Source organism: Solanum tuberosum, unplaced genomic scaffold (genome assembly GCF_000226075.1).
Source record: "Solanum tuberosum cultivar DM 1-3 516 R44 unplaced genomic scaffold, SolTub_3.0 scf00042, whole genome shotgun sequence".
Taxonomy (NCBI): domain Eukaryota; kingdom Viridiplantae; phylum Streptophyta; class Magnoliopsida; order Solanales; family Solanaceae; genus Solanum; species Solanum tuberosum.
The window spans coordinates 2,306,641-2,324,196 of NW_006238967.1; the positions used below are offsets into that span (position 1 = coordinate 2,306,641).

Genomic DNA, 17,556 nt, shown 5'->3' on the forward strand with positions numbered 1-17,556 from the left:
AGATGTTCTTGAAACCTTATGTTGTTTTGGGACTCTTGGAAAGTACTGCTGAGTGTGTGTTGTGTCCTCCAAAAGTTAATTGAGTTTTTTACTACATGGGATATAGTTAAATCAATTTAGTAGATTTTTTTGTTAAAATTGTTATATTATGCATATTATTGGTATGAAAGCTGACTTAATAAACGATTTATGAATATGGCATGAATTTTGTCTAATGTTGGCATGAATTGGTATAAAATTTGGTATAAAAATGGTATGATGTATTACTTATATTTGGTTTGAAACTTGTTTAAATCTGGTATGAAGTTGGTACACAGTTTAGAGGAAATCTAATTTTTTTCAAATTATTCTCATTATGTCTACTAATCTGACATGAAACATGAATAATATTGGTATGAAAGCTGATTTAATATACGATTTATGAATATGGTATGAAATGTGTTTTAACATTGGTATGAAATTGATTTATTGTTGATATGAAAGCTGACTTAAGTTGTGTATTATTTTTATAAAAAAAATGGTATGATATCAGTGGTCCAATTATGTGAATTGATTGTAGTTTGTTAAATCACCCATTTTTTTTTTGTATAAATTATGACTAATGTTGGTATGAAATTGGTATTTTCTTATAATACCTATTTTTTTTTATAATAAGAAGGTTTCTTTTTTCAATTTCTCCAACTAGGTTGATGGCAATGCGGAAAAACAAAGAACGATGATGGCGCGATAGAGTGAAGTAACTGGGACTGTTGCTAGCAAATTTGATGGATCCCGCATAGCAAAAGAACATGCTCTAGATACCAACAATTATCTTACACCAAGACTACAGATATCAAATTTGAGATAGTTGATTGCAGCTTAGACTCTTTGGTGTTTCATGTCTTTTTAATTTTTGAACGATATATATTTGTTTTTTATATAGTTTTAAGTATTGAATGATATAGAATATGCACTGTTTTCTTCAAGTCAGTTATCAACTATTTATGAATTACATATCGACTCTCATAATTTTAGGATACTAGTTATATACAGACTGCATATCAATTGGATACAAATTTCTGGATATCAGTTATATACAAACTACATAACAATTGGATACATAAACAGTTTAGTTTTGATATTTAATTGGAGATCAAAATGAACACCATATAATTGGTATCCAAACTATATATAGTTAACATCCAATTATTCATACCAACATTTATTCAACCTGAAGGATCCCATCTACCACCATATTTAATTAATATAGATAAGCAGTCATCCATCAACAACAAAATCAAGATTTTTCAAACAAAAAAAAACTTAGATTACTCGTCAGTGACAACAATTCTGGAAAAAAAACCCGAAGAGAGAGTAACGTAGAAGAAAAATGGATAAAATCAGACTTTTTAATTAATTTTAACAAATTAGAGTGAATTAAGGAAACTAAATATTCCTAATTAGTTTGAAATCTCCTAAATTTATGCTAATTAATAATTATCATCAATCAATTCAAATTTTATTAATACACCTATTTCCGTTTTTTTTCTTCAAAATCGATTTATTTTCCTTTTTATCTTTTTATTTTTTTTCAAAATCAATTTTTTATCCTTTTTATTTTTTTCAAAACAAATTTTTACAATTAATTAATTTTTTTTTATTTAATAAAATGTTACAACCTAAAATTTTTTATTGTTACAACTTGAAAATTTTATTCTATGCTATAACTTGAAAATATTAGTCTAATAAATGTCATATATGAAATTTTCACATTGTTATAATAGGGCCAGACAAACATGGTCGTTATACCGACATCTCACTATAATAACTCTTAACTTTATATCATCATCATACTTAATAAGGGATAGCCTTTTAGCCATTCAAGGGCAAACCTGTCATTTCTGCAAAAGAGATATTTTCCAGCCAGTCAAGGGCAGACCCGTCATTTCCCCACAAGGTATTATCCAAAGGGATAAGATTTCAGACATTCCACAGGCAGAGTGTCATTTCCCCCCTGTGGTTATCCCTGCCACGTGTATTTTACTTGGATTCACAAGGATGCATGTGTTGCATCGTTTTGAAAAGCTCCATTATTTCTATGGGAAAACACCACATTCATTATGTGTTCACTCAAATAAATACTCTTCAAGGTTCTCTTTTGCAAACAAACAAAAAGGTAGAATTATGCATTTTTCGCTCATTGTCTGATTTTTCTTCTGTAAATTATGGTGCTGCAAAATCTCTTCTGATTTGCCTTTAATTCGATTGTGTTGGATGATTTCTGTTCTTCCGAGTTACTTCCTTTCTGCAAGAGCTTTAATTTATTGAGTTACTGAAGCAATTGTGAGACCTTGACAAAACGTAGGAGCTGCAATATTAGAACCCCCAAAAATTTCATATAAAGTATAAAAAGTGATCACCAACAAAAATTAGAAGGAAAAAAAAAGGATCCTCTTCTGACCCCAAATATGTATTCCATAATAATATTGAGGTGTGGGATAAAGAAACTACCTATTTCCAACTTGAATTCTTCATTGTATTCAGTAATAGTTTGCTTGGAGGTTTTTACATTTTGTAACAATATAGTGACAAGTTTGTTCTCTATAGGTAAGATATATAGTTCCTGGTTTTACCGGTTATACTTACTTCAACTTAAAATTACATAGTAGGTACGTGTAGTGATGAAAAGAGGTTCAGTGTGGATTTGACGAAGTTTTGCTCTTAATAGGTTGTTATTGAACGTAAACTGTAGAAACTCAATCATAGAAGAGAGAAGATTTGGAATATATGAAAACTGTAATTGTATTGAGTAAATGTAGTTACAGAATGAAGAGTTATTTATAGTGTTGCTCCTTCACACTTTTAACAGAATACTAACTCAGTTTCTTAACTAACAAACTGACACAATTAGTTACAACTAACTTCTTCTTTAAATGACTAACCTGCCCCTACTTGTCTAACTAACATCAACAATCTTTCTCACCTACTTATATCACAACACTCCCCTTCAAGCTAGGTGGTGCAAAAATGTCTAGCACTCCTAGCTTGGATAGTAGATGTTCATGTTGTTGCCTAGATAAGCCTTTTGTCAATACATCAGCTGGCTGTTCTCTTGTAGGAAGATAATTCACCTTAATAAGTCCTTGTTGTAGTCTTTCCCTTATAAAGTGACAATCAATCTCAATATGCTTTGTCCTCTCATGATATACTGGATTTGCTGCAATCTGTATAGCTGCCTTACTGTCACTATGAACTTGAACTGGTAATTGAACTTCAGCTCCTACTTCTTTAAGTAATCCAAGCAACCACACTAACTCTGACACAGTAGAAGCAAGACTTCTATATTCAGCTTCAGCTGAACTTTTTGAAACTGTTGTTTGTTTCTTTGCCTTCCATGATACTAATGACTGCCCAACTTTTACCATGTATCCTGTTACAGACCTCCTGGTTAGCAGGCAAGAAGCCCAATCAGCATCACAAAAAGCAGTAACTAGTCCATCTGAGTTACTTGCAAACAACAAACCTTGTCTAGGCTGCTTCTTTAAGTATTTAACTACCCTTAACGCTGCATCAAGATGAGACTTCTTAGGTTGTTGTAGAAATTGACTGAGAGTTTGTGTGCTGAAAGTTATATCAGGCCTTGTCATATTTAGATATAACAACTTTCCTATCAGTTTTTGATACATTCTTTGATCTATCAGTGGATCCTCTGATTCTTCCTGATCTTGATTCACATGTTCATCATATAACTTTGATGTTAGTTTAACATTTATGTCAATAGGGGTTCCTGCAGGTTTGGCTGCTGTCATACCAACTTCAGCTATAAGTTCAAGAGCATACTTCCTCTGGTGCATTAATATACCAGCTGAAGATCTAGTGAATTCAATACCTAGGAAGTACTTTAATTCACCTAGATCCTTCATCTTAAAAGCTTGTTGTAGTGCAGTTTTTGTTTCTTCTATCAACTCGAGACTGCTACCAGTAATTAGCAAGTCATCCACATATACAAGAACTATAATGGTCCCTTCTTCTGTATTATTGATGAACAAAGAATAGTCATGTTGACTCTGCTTAAACCTGAGTCTAATAAGAGCTTCAGTCAATTTATGATTCCATTGCCTTGGAGCCTGTTTGAGACCATATAGGGATTTTTTCAGTCTACACACCTTCTCCCCTTGACTGACAAAACCCTGAGGTAGGTGCATATATATCTCATCATCCAGATCCCCCTGTAGAAAAGCATTAAAGACATCCATTTGATGAATGTGCCAATGCCTAGCTGCTGCAAGAGAGACTATGGTTCTGACTGTAACCATCTTTACTACAGGTGAAAAGGTCTCTGTGTAATCTATGCCCTCTTGTTGACTATACCCCTTAGCAACCAATCGTGCTTTGAATCTCTCAATTTCACCTGTGGACTTATACTTCACTTTGTAAATCCACCTGCAACCTATGGGTCTTTTGCCCTGTGGCAAATCAGTGACCTCCCAGGTATCATTACTCTCTAGAACCTGAATTTCAGCCTTCATAGAATCTACCCACCTTATGTCTTTGACAGCCTCACAGTAAGAGTCAGGCTCCTTATCTACAGAGGTGGCAGCAAGGTAGGATTGATAGATAGGAGAAAGATGAGCATAGCTCATGGAGTTGCACAAAGGATATGGAACTTTCATATTCATTAAAAGTGAGACAAAATCTTTCATCCAAGTAGGAGTATGTTTCTGTCTAGTGGACCTTCTACAATCAGAAGTAGACTCAGAATTCAAAGAAGCAGGATCTGAGACAGACACTTGGGACCATGCAGGATCATCCTGCTGATTCACAACAGGTAGATCATGATCATCTGAACCAACTACAGAAGAAGTAGGAACTGGAGGAGAAAGAGGAAATGAAATAGAATTCAAGTGAGGAGGTAGGACATCTGAGATATGCAATATATCTAAGAACATGTTTTCTGAAACAAGGTCTATCCCTTTGACAAACGGAAAGGAATCTTCTCTGAATATTACATCTCGACTAGTAAAAAATGACTTATTACCCAGATCAAGTAGGATGTAACCTTTCTGAACCTCTGAATAACCCATGTGAATAGCAGGTCTGGACCTTGGCTTGAGTTTATCATGCTCAGTCAATAGTTTAGCATAGCACAAACATCCTAGAGTTTTGAGATGAGTTAGCACAGGTTTACAACCATACAGCCTTTCATAAGGTGTAGCATAATTCAACACACCACTAGGAATTCTGTTAATAAGATAAGCAGCAACTAACACACATTGTCCCCAATACCTCAATGGTATGCTGGCCTGAAATCTGATAGCTCGTGTCACCTTAAGCAAATGCCTATGTTTTCTTTCAGCAACACCATTTTGCTGTGGAGTATAAGGACATGATCGCTGATGAATAATGCCCATTTCTTTGAACATAGCATCACATACTGAGTTCATAAACTCAGTACCATTATCAGACCTTAGGACTTTGACTGATCTACCAAACTGAGTTTTAACAAACAAGAGAAACTCCTTAAGAGAAACACACACAGCAGACTTATGTTTAAGCAAAAATAACCAAGTCATCCTAGAGAAGTCATCAACAATGGTGAGAAAATACTTGTTACCATCAATAGTGGGAGTATTATAAGGACCCCACAAATCCACATGTATCATATCAAAACAAGCTGAAGTCTTAATACTGCTAATAGGAAAAGATAATCTTGTTTGCTTAGCAAGAGGACACACTGAACATTTAGTCACTGTACATAAACTTTCTTTATTCATAGCAAACATCCTTGCAAGGACTGCTGAAGACACATGCCCCAACCTTTTGTGCCACAATTCCATGTCTATGACCTTTGTATTGTTGACAGCAAATGCAACCTCCTCTTCACTATGTGCATCTTTATTTGTTAAGTGTTGTATCAGTAGATATAGACCTCCTTCTTGCTTACCAACTTCCTTCACCTTCCCACTGCAAAGATCCTGGAAAACACAGAAATTAGGGAAGAAGGTAACTGAGCATCCTAACTCCTTTGTGATTTGACTGACTGACAACAAATTGTAGTTGAAATCAGGAAGGTGCAGTGCATTAGTGATCACACTTCTTGCTGATAAAGCACAACATCCAACATGAGAAACTTGAGTAGTGCTACCATTTGGAAGATAGATAGGTTTAGACTCTGCAAGCTGCGACACTGACCCCTTAATCATCATGTCTAAACTGGAGACCATATGATTAGTTGCACCTGTATCAATAATCCACATCTGATTGGCTTTAGACACAAAAGAATGTTTACCTGTATTAGCAGTATTACACATAGAGGGAGAAGAAGTAACATCTGACTTCTGCTGCATCATCTTCAGAATATGATCATACTGATCTTTAGTGAAAGTGCATCCTTGGAGAAGATGTTGAACTTCTTTCTCAGCTTGGCTAACTTTGAGACTGGTAGGAGGAGCTGCAGATGTACCTTCATTATTAATACTGTTATGCTGCTGATTAGATATTCCCCATCCTGGAGGAGGAATGTTGGTATTAAAACCATAGGTAAAGTTAGCCTGAGGAGCTGATGAATATTGTGTAGAGTAACTGTTGGCCTGTGTGACAGCACCTCCTTGAGGCTGAGGCTTCCTCTTTGATTTGAAATCAGGAGGATAACCAACAAGTTTATAGCAAAAGTCTTTGCTGTGCCCTTTGCATTTGCAAAAATCACATACCAGCAGGGAACCTTTCTTGAACCTTTGACTCACACCTGAACTACTACCAGTCTTGGAGAACATAGCAACAGAAGAGTCCAAGCCAATGGTAGTCATGCTCATGCTAGTGGTACACGCAATCACAGCTTTTTGGCTTTCATCCCCAATTACCATAGCATACACATGATTAATTGAGGGTAATGGATCCATCATAAGGATCTGACTCCTAGCCTGATGATAGGAGTCATTTAATCCCATCAAAAACTGATATACCTTTTGTCTATTCATGTGAGCTATAAAACCTTTGGAGATCTCACAATTACAACAAGGTGCAGGCACCAATACCTCAAACTCATCCCATAAACCTTTGAGTCTGGTATAATACTCAGAAACAGAAGCAGTCCCCTGTTGCAGCGAAGCAATCTCTTTGTGTAGACTATAAGTCCTAGATCCATCTATTCTATCAAACCTCTCTTTTAGATCAGTCCAAACACTTACGGCAGTCGAAGCAAAAGCAATTCCACTCAGTAAACTCTTACACACAGAGTTCATTAACCAAGACAAAACAATTGCATTAACTCTTTCCCAATGTCCCCACAATTCAACACTATACATTTCTTTCTTAACAGTGCCATCAATTAAACCAATCTTATTCCTCCCTAATAAGGCTAGCCTTATAGATCTACTCCACAACATGTAGTTTTCAATACCAGTTAGTTGAAAGGAAATCAGACTCAAGCCACTGACATCAGCAGGACTAAGGAAAAGAGGATGATTATAGTCAATACCTTGCCCCTGTAATGAACTGCTATTCTGAGGAACAACTGTTGCTGATCCATTCTGAGTTAGATCTGCATGTAAGCCTTCATTCTCCATTGAAGATATCACCAAATTGAGCTTCTAATTGCGGAAGCAAATCAACAAAACAAACTGAAGAATACAGATTCCAGCTTTCTCCAAGCTACGACCTGCAATATTCTTCAAAAACCAAATGAATCGATGAACCAGAGGACTGATTCTTTGATTCCTTGACCAATTCCAGCTTCAGTCAATGCTTGTGATGAAGCTTATGGCTTTGATACCATGAACGTAAACTGTAGAAACTCAATCATAGAAGAGAGAAGATTTGGAATATATGAAAACTGTAATTGTATTGAGTAAATGTAGTTACAGAATGAAGAGTTATTTATAGTGTTGCTCCTTCACACTTTTAACAGAATACTAACTCAGTTTCTTAACTAACAAACTGACACAATTAGTTACAACTAACTTCTTCTTTAAATGACTAACCTGCCCCTACTTGTCTAACTAACATCAACAATCTTTCTCACCTACTTATATCACAACAGTTATTTTAGGTGACGATATCGTTCTGAGTTGGTTTTTTTGCATTGTAATTGCAATCAATAATCTACTCTCTGGTTCTTTCTCTCTGCTTTCTACTTTATTGTCACTTTTATTAGTCTATTAGGACTCTGAGTCTCAAACATTAATTGACCTGTCCAGCGTTAACATAAAAAACATCACTACGTGTTAAACTTGTGAAAGAGTTATTAAAAGTGATACACAGATAGATGGTGATAGCTGAGGTGGAAAAAGAAAAAGAGAACAACCAAATGTTCACGTGTTGGTGATAGTTCAGTTAGAAAAAGGAAAAGAGAACAACCAATTGCTCACGTGTGAAATCCCATTATGTCTTCAATTAACTTGGGAGTAGAAAGACCAAAACTTTGTAGGACAACCGCATCATTTTGAAGATTTGGACAATGTAAATAGTTCCACTGTTGCAAACTGTGTTACATGCCAGTAGTTAGATCAATAAGCTACATTTCGGGTTATTTTAGGTGACGATATCGTTCTGAGTTGGTTTTTTTGCATTGTAATTGCAATCAATAATCTACTCTCTGGTTCTTTCTCTCTGCTTTCTACTTTATTGTCACTTTTATTAGTCTATTAGGACTCTGAGTCTCAAACATTAATTGACCTGTCCAGCGTTAACATAAAAAACATCACTACGTGTTAAACTTGTGAAAGAGTTATTAAAAGTGATACACAGATAGATGGTGATAGCTGAGGTGGAAAAAGAAAAAGAGAACAACCAAATGTTCACGTGTTGGTGATAGTTCAGTTAGAAAAAGGAAAAGAGAACAACCAATTGCTCACGTGTGAAATCCCATTATGTCTTCAATTAACTTGGGAGTAGAAAGACCAAAACTTTGTAGGACAACCGCATCATTTTGAAGATTTGGACAATGTAAATAGTTCCACTGTTGCAAACTGTGTTACATGCCAGTAGTTAGATCAATAAGCTACATTTCGGTTCTCTTTGTTTTCTACATTGCTGTCACTCTTAGTAGTTTGCTAGGATCTAGATGTCTGTCAAATTTTTATGAAGGAATTATTAAAAAGAACGAGCAGGTAACAACTATAGGATGGACTAGTAACAACAGAAAGAAGGAAGATATCAACTCTTGATTGTTACTTGGATATAGTGCAAAAAACTGAGGAAAAATTACAGAAAAATGAATGAGATGATACCTAAAGGGGAAAAACCATTAAGAGTAACATAGGAAAGGCGAAGCAACAGAAATAGAGGTCTGATTTTTCTCCTTATAATACGTAGATGCTGATAGTTTAGGGGGGAGAATAGAGGGAGAACAAATTGTTCACGGGTGAAACTCGCGAAAAAGTTATAAAGAATGATACGTACATAGTGATAATTCAAGTAGGAAAAGAAAAGGAGAACAACCAAATGTTCATGTATGAGTCTCGCGAAAAAGTAATAGTTCAAGGTGTTTGTTTCCATTATCTCTTCAATTAACTTGTAAAATGTGGATCTGATAATCAGGGAACTTACGGACTGAAATTGTATGTAATTCGAGTAGAAAAAATTGAAGCTGTAATATTGACTTCGTTGACTGAATTATTTTTTTGCTATTTCCCTTGACCTGCCATCTGACTTTTCTGCTAATTAGAGTGATTTTAGAAATAAAATCTTCGTTTAAATTTTTAGTTCTAACTGATACAATGGATGGTTACTTCTCCTTCTGTAGGATTTTGGAGCTCACATTTCTCCAGCTAAGGAAACAAAGGCTATACTCTTCACTGACAAACGTAAGTTCCTCCATTTCTGTGTTCTACATATTGACTTATATTAATAATAATATACTGTGCTGTTCTTTATTTTACCTTAGTTCCTCCATTTTTGTGTTCTACATATTTACTTATATTAATATATATACTGTTCTGGTTTTTATTTTATCTGCATAACTCTTTCTGCCTAGATCCTAATTGGACGCTAAGATTTTACCTTGAATAAAAGAATTTTGCTGAATATTTGCCGTCAGATGTCTGGCACCAAACGCAAAATGGATGCAGTCCTAATTGCCCAGACAAATGCTGCCAAAAATCTTAGAATTCAAATTGCCACCCGAAAAAAAAAGGCAGCTCTTCTAGCACGATGCCCCACAGAATACTCTGCTCGAAAGCGTGCTCTTTCCTAAAATCTTCCTGCTATCCCGCTTCAGTCTGACTTTCAAACTATAACTCCACCGCAACCTACTATGTTCACTCAAAATAAACCTTCAGCTACTACCTCCCAAGCTCAATCAATTCACTGTGACAATGTCTATGAAATAGGTGAGTACCGATGAAAGTTACTCGCAAATAATGATTGAACAATTACCTTATATATACATTAATACCTCCAAAATTGCAGGGTCAACATCAAATACATGTAATGAACGCTCTACCTTCTATCAACCACAATCAACTACAAGAGGTTAATTTGTATTTATCATATTATCCCTTGCCACCATTTCTTTCGTTTGCTTCTTTCTAAATTGTTCTTCCATTCTGCAGAACCTGAACTAACCGGAATGAAATATCCCAATGTCAACACACTGCCCTGTAGTCCTTCTCATTTCATAAATAGCCTCCTTTCTGTCAATAATGAAGTAAGCAACTTACAAATCTACTTTTATGATAATGATGTTGACATAATTAACAAAATGTTATTCTCCGAAAATCTTAACCGATCAGTTACTGCGAAGTTGGTTGACATTTTAAAGATTAATCCATACTCTTTATGTTTCTGAAATCCTTAACGAGCATTCCAAACTTACCTGATTTCTATATTGCACTTAAATGTGATTCTGCAATGGATCAACGAACATATAATTTACCCACTGTTCCAGAGGTTGATGTTGAATCAAATAATACTATTTCTACTCCCCATATTAGAATATATACTCATTCCAATAATATCCAACTGGTGCACTATTATTATGGCTGTTATGACTCACTACAATATCCTTTGTTATTTCCCCACGGAGAAAATGGATGGCATTACGGCATTCAAAGACACCAGAATGCTCATAAGCGTGAAAGTGCCGCTTCTCGCCGTAATATATTCTCCACCACCACCACAACCACCGACTCCTCCGACCGTAACAAGGTCCGCCTCCATTTTCTTCAGAACATCAACGACATGGAGCCGCCCTCTCTCATGCCTCAACAAAACGGAAGGATTCCTATTAATACGGCAACCCATTTTGTCCAGAAAACGTTCTACTTCCAATAATGAAGAGCTTCCTGCTGTATCTAATTGGTGCTCAGTTGATGGTCTTCTTAATGCTGAAGAACAACTCTTACATAAACAAAGATAAAAGAAAACCACAATCTCATGCCGTGAGTATTATTGTTATAAGCTTCAAATTAGAGATGATGAAGGAACGGTACTTTACATTCTGGCAGATTATTCCAACAATATTCTGTGGATGAATTTATAAAAGTTGAATAGTATGACATGTAATCCTTCCTGGCCAGAAATACAAGATTTCTTATTACCAACTGATGAGGTCCAAAATAGACCCGATTTAATAACTCGAATATTTAAGGCAAAGGTCGAAGAATTAAAGGTGGATATTGTTAAGAGAAAAATCTTTGGTAAAATTGCTGCTTTTATCTACACTATAGAATTTCAAAAGCGTGGTTTACCCCATGCACATTTTCTTATAAATTATTAACTCCTGAAGGCTATGATCGACTGGTTTGTGCTGAAATACCCGATCCTACTCCAAATAGTTATTTACATTCCTTAGTTATTAAACATATGACGCATGGTCCTTGTGGAGTTTTAAATTCTAATAATCCATGCATGAAAAAATTAGGTCATTGTAAGTTTAAATACCCTCAAAACTATACCAATGAAACATCTAAAGGTAAGAATTGCTGCCCACTTTACAGAAGACGGAATACTGCTACATATTTTAATTAGAAATCAATATTTAGATAATTTATGGGTTGTTCCTTACAATCCATGTCTTTTAGCGAAATTTACTTGTCACATAAATGTTGAAATTTGCTCAGACGTTAAAGCTGTCAAGTATATTAACAAATACATCTGCAAAGGACATGATAAAATGCTTTTCATATACACAATAATGATTCTAATATAGAAATAGAAGAAATAAAGGATTATCGATCAGCTAGATGAAATTCACCGCCAGAAGCTATGTGGCGTCTGTTTGCCTTTTCTATTAGCAAAATGACTCCTGCAGTTTATCATCTTCAGCTTCATCTTGAAGGACAACAATTTATTTCATTTAGGACAACCACAAATTTGAATTTAGTGTTGAATAATCCTGCAGTTAAAAGAACTATGTTAACAGAATTCTTGTCAATGAACAAAACAAATCAAGCTGCAATTGAACTTAACTTATTATATACAAAGAATTTTCAGAGCATTTAGTTTGGTCTACAAGAGATAAAATGTGGACAAGAAGAAAACAAGGTAACATTATTGGCCGTGTCGTCACCTGTAATCCAACAGAAAGAGAAAGATACTATCTTCGACTATTGTTGATGGACATAAGAGGGCCTAAATCTTACGAAGATCTTAAAACTGTTAATGAAAGATATTATACCACATTTAGAGAGGCAACTTAAAAAGGCGGCTTGCTTGCTTGTGATAATAACTTAGTTGAATGCATGTCAGAGGCTACTGATTATCAAATGCCATATAGCCTCAGGCATTTATTTGCAACACTCTTAGTATATTGTAATCCTGCTAATCCAAAAGAACTGTGGCAGAAATTCCTATGTCCGAAGATTTTACAAATATGCCAAACATACAAGCAAATGACATTTGTTATTTAGTCTTAAATCACATCAACAGTATCTTACATTCAATGGGCCATAATGTGAATGAATTCAAGCTCATATCGAAAAATATCTCCTCCGCTACATCTTCCAGTATAATACAACATACTAAAGACATCCATCTAGAGCGGAACATAATTGTTACTACAGAAGATCTATTGTTACATACACATTTGAACAAAGAACAACAAAAGGCTTACAACGCTATCCTTACTAGAATTTCCCTAAATGAATCAGGAGCTTTCTTCATTAATGGTCCTGGAGGAACTGGAGAAACTTACTTATATCGTGCCTTATTAGCTGCTGTGTGATCTAAAGGATTTATAGCGTTAGCTACTGCAACTTCTGGTGTTGCAGCTTCTGTACTTCTTGGCGGAAGAACTGCTCATTCACGCTTTAAACTTCCTATTTGTCACGCCCCGAGCCTACACCCTGGGCGGGACTGCATTCGAAGACCATTGCTGGCCCCAAGCGAACCCTTGGCCTGACTTACTAACTCAGCGGAAGACTTAACTCATCACATAAACATTTATGAAGGAACTAGAATGTCATAAAGGAACATTCAACTGGCCATTTAAGCAAACTCAAGTCTTTAACATAAGAAGTGAAAAGTAAAGACAACTGAAATAACTATCTGTCTATGAAGCCTCTAAAACAATTGAGATGGATGTTTGTCACGATCCCAAGCCTACACCCTGGACGTGACCGGCACTCGAGAACCATTGTTGGTCTCCAAGCGAACCCTCATCCTGACTGATTACAAGCGGAAAACTGATTCAAGCATTCAAAGCTTAAAAAAACTGAATAAAAATCCATGAAACTGAAATATAAAACTTTAACTCAAAATGAAATACTCTGAATATAAATAATATTCAACTCGCCATAAAATAGGCAACTTAAGTCTTTTAAAAACATTTTAATAAAATAAATGAATAATACAGACTTCTTAACTATACTGACTATCTATGAAGCCTCTAACTGATAAAGATGGAAGTCGGGACAAGACCCACGACATTCGGACTAAATTGAAAAGTAAATGAAATTCTTCGAAAACAAGGAGGCTCACCATAGCTAACTCGAACTCCCGGATGTATCAACGAATCTCCTGTTGATGATCCTGAATACCTGTGTCTGCATCATGAGAAGATGCAGGCCAAATGGCTCAGTACGTGGAATGTACGAGCATGTAAGAGGAATTCTAAAGCAGAAACATAAGCTTGAACTTTAATAAAAAAAGAGACATACTTACCTCTTTTCAAACTTACTCAACTCAAGGAATACTCAAGGATACTCACAACTACTCAAACTTACTCAACTTAGAAGTACTCAAGGATAAGATACTCAACTCAGAGATTAGATACTCAACTCAAAGATATGATACTCAACTTTGGATACTCAACTCAATATAAAGCAACAATACACATGCAATATATAGAAAGCCATTAAAACAATAGAAAACAACTTAGTTCGTTAAATAAAATGCAATAACAAACTCAACTTTACTCATATAATAAAGTAATATAATTTATGTGGGAGATTCTCTAACCGACAACCACCACTATGAGCCTAAGTGGTGATACAACGTCTTGCCCACGCTGCCAGAACTGTCATATACTTTGCCGTCATATAGAACGCTTAACTTAGTGGATCCACTAGTCTATGCTAAGAGCATCTTAATGAGTCATCTAAAAAGTATGATCCTATACTACCCATGATGGCTACATGGTTTATGGAGACTTGAAAATAAAATATCGGTGTTCAATACTACTCCCAAAATATACTTGGCTCATATGTTTGTAAAACAAAACTCTTTCTTTGAATTGAGATAATTACTCAAAACTTAGCTTAAAAGCTCTCTTGGAATCGATGTTCCCTTTTCTTGCTCAAATGTGGAAACATTTATAAACTTTTTGGGAATACTTAGTTCCCTTATAGCTTTTTGAGAAATGGACTCAACTCTTTACTCTTTGCTTAACTTGAAACTTTTAGTCTTAAAACAAAGTTACAACATTTGTAAAAAGACTTCTTAAAATGAGATTCATGCCGAATTATGGACGTGAACGACTCAATGCAAGATTTTCAATAACCATAGATAGAACTCAAATACTTGGAACTCAAGAACTTCAATAATACTAACTCACTTCAAGAATGCTCAACTCAGAGGGTTCATGCGGAATTTATGGGCATGAACGACTTGACTCGTAGGTCTACATAACATTATGGAACTCATGTATACGACTACTTCTCATTCTCTTACTTACTACCTCAAAACTTGGTTCAAATCGATGGTTGATCTCAAAGGATTCACAATTGAACTCAATGGCTTTCTTGAACTCTACTTTTAACTCTCTCTTAAATGAGAATTTTGAATTCAAGAGTTATGGTTCACGATATGAAAGATCTCACGATGACAAAGTAGACTCATGAGTACATTCTCCTCATCCTCACACTCACTTGCTTGAGTCCTGAAACAAGTTACTAGTAATTGTAGAAGACTCCTAAAAAAGACTCTAAGGGACCTTATAAAAAGGTTTGAAACAACTCTCAAACTTGACTCTCAACTCTACCTTGAATTTGATTTATGAATTCAAGGTTACCATCATGTTAGGAATGATTTTAGGTGTTTAGAAGTAGCTTAGAGTAGTTAGAATCGAAAAGGAGTGAAGGTGCACTTTAAACGAACTCAAACGGGTAACCAACGACAAACTGGATGGGGCAGGCGACCCTGGCGCTATGGGTGGCGTGGGGCGCCAGCCCCTAAACTTCAGACGTGGGTTTGGGGCGCTCTGGAAGGCACATCTCGCCAGGCCCCAACCCAGAAAATTCAGCAAGTTTCTTTTCTCGTTTTCTCACCCTATTTCGCCTAGAATCGAATGGTTTCTTCCCCAATTACTTAGAATTGATTACTTAACATAAGTAAACTCTAATATACTCAATACACTCAATACATCCCTTAAAACCCTCACTTTGATCTCAAGAAATCATCCAAAACCCAACACAACAAGATTTAGAATGAACTTCAAGAACACCTATCAAGAACTTATCAAGAACTCTAATCTTTCAACTTCAAGAATGAAATTTGCGCTGAAAATTACATGTTTGGCGTGTAGGGTCGAACCAAACCCAACACTATGGAAGCTTACATACCTCTTAGAGATCAAACCCATGGCGAAAATCCGCTACAACACGCAACAAACCCAACGCTTGATCCTCTCCTCTTTTCTCTTCTTTAACTCTCAACTAAAACCCTAGGCTAATTTTAGGATTATAAAACTGAACCTAATAGGATTAAACCCTTAAAAAATTACTAAAAACGAATTAAATCTGATTGGTAAGGAAAAGACCAAAATACCCCTCTCTATTTTCGACTAACTTTTCTTAACTGGACAACCTATCTTCAAAAGGCCATATCTCACTCATCCGACCTCGAAACTTAGCAAACTCAGCGGCGTTGGAAATATAATTCAAAGATCTTTTCTACGGTATCTGGTAGAACACCTAACTCATCCTGATTTAGGAGTTATGATCATTTGAAGTCGACCCAAAACTCATACTTAGCTTAACTTGCAAAATTTCAGATTTTGCTATATCCAATTTAATTCTTTTTGGAACTCAATGTGCTACATCTAGTGACCTTAACACTTAAGAAATTTTAATTCCTCGATAAAATTTCACTCACTACGATGAACAGTTCGAGTATTAGTTCGAAAAAAATTTCTGGGTGTTACAATGTTGGGACAAACCCCACAACATCCTAATGGACTAAACTAGAAAGTAATGAAAATAGATCCTTCGGATGCAATGAGGCTCACCGATTGACTCTGAACTGCTCACTGGATCAACGGTGCGCTAGAATGCCGATCCTAGTTACCTGTGTCTGCATCATAAGATGATGCAGGCCAACTGACATCAATACATTGAATGTACGAGTATGCGAGTTGGAATGCTAATACAACATAGGCTTGAAAGGGAATCTGAAAGAAACATTTACCTTGTCTCTTCTCAACTCATGAATACTTAACTGAACTCATTTCAATATAAAGCAGTTTAAAACAAGTGCAATATAAAGAAAAGTTGTTTAAAAACATGATGTCAACTCTGTGTATATACAAGGATACAATATAACACTAAATGTATGTAAAAATACAATAACTTATGTGGGAGTTTCTCTAACCGACAACCATCACATAAAAGCTATAGTGATGATACAACGATCTACCTCACACTGCCAGCGCATCCTATACCCGGCCAAAGGTATAGAACCTGAACTGCCTAATGGATCCACTAGTCTATTTCGTAAAGGATTCATCTAAAAAGTATGACCCTTTTCTACCCATGGTGGCTACATGGTTCTATGGTGACGTGAGTTATCTAAACTCATGCTCGTCCCCAATTCGGTGCTCAATACTACTCTCAAAATATACTAGCTCTTATGTTTTAAAACATACTTATTCTGTGATTTGAAATTAGTGCTAAAAACTTAGCTCGAAGGCTATCTTGGAAATCTCAGTTTCCCTGCTTGTTTCATTTAGAAAACTATTACTTTTTTTTTGAAAATTAGCCCGAAAGCTCTTTGGAAATCTCAGTTTCCGCTCTATTTAAATGTGAAAACATTTTAAATCTCTTTGGGAAATACTTAGTCCCCATATGTTTCTTTGAAGAAAAGACTTCAACTTTACTCTTTACTGAACGCAAAACTTAAGTCTTAACACAAAGTTAAAACGTT

The 17,556-nt window shown here is 35.6% G+C and overlaps 1 protein-coding gene across 1 annotated transcript in view; it reads left to right on the forward strand.

The window, feature by feature from the left end:
* Positions 1-1,862: 1,862 nt before the first annotated feature.
* LOC102587023 (uncharacterized) overlaps positions 1,863-17,556 on the forward strand; it is a 19,623-nt gene continuing 3,929 nt past the window's right edge. Inside the window, exons 1-4 of the mRNA XM_015306839.1 lie at positions 1,863-2,155; positions 9,722-9,782; positions 10,387-10,449; positions 10,530-10,624. Of these exons, the coding sequence (XP_015162325.1) occupies positions 2,042-2,155; positions 9,722-9,782; positions 10,387-10,449; positions 10,530-10,624 (333 nt within the window). The 5' untranslated portion in view covers positions 1,863-2,041. The remainder of the gene's footprint in view (positions 2,156-9,721; positions 9,783-10,386; positions 10,450-10,529; positions 10,625-17,556) is intronic.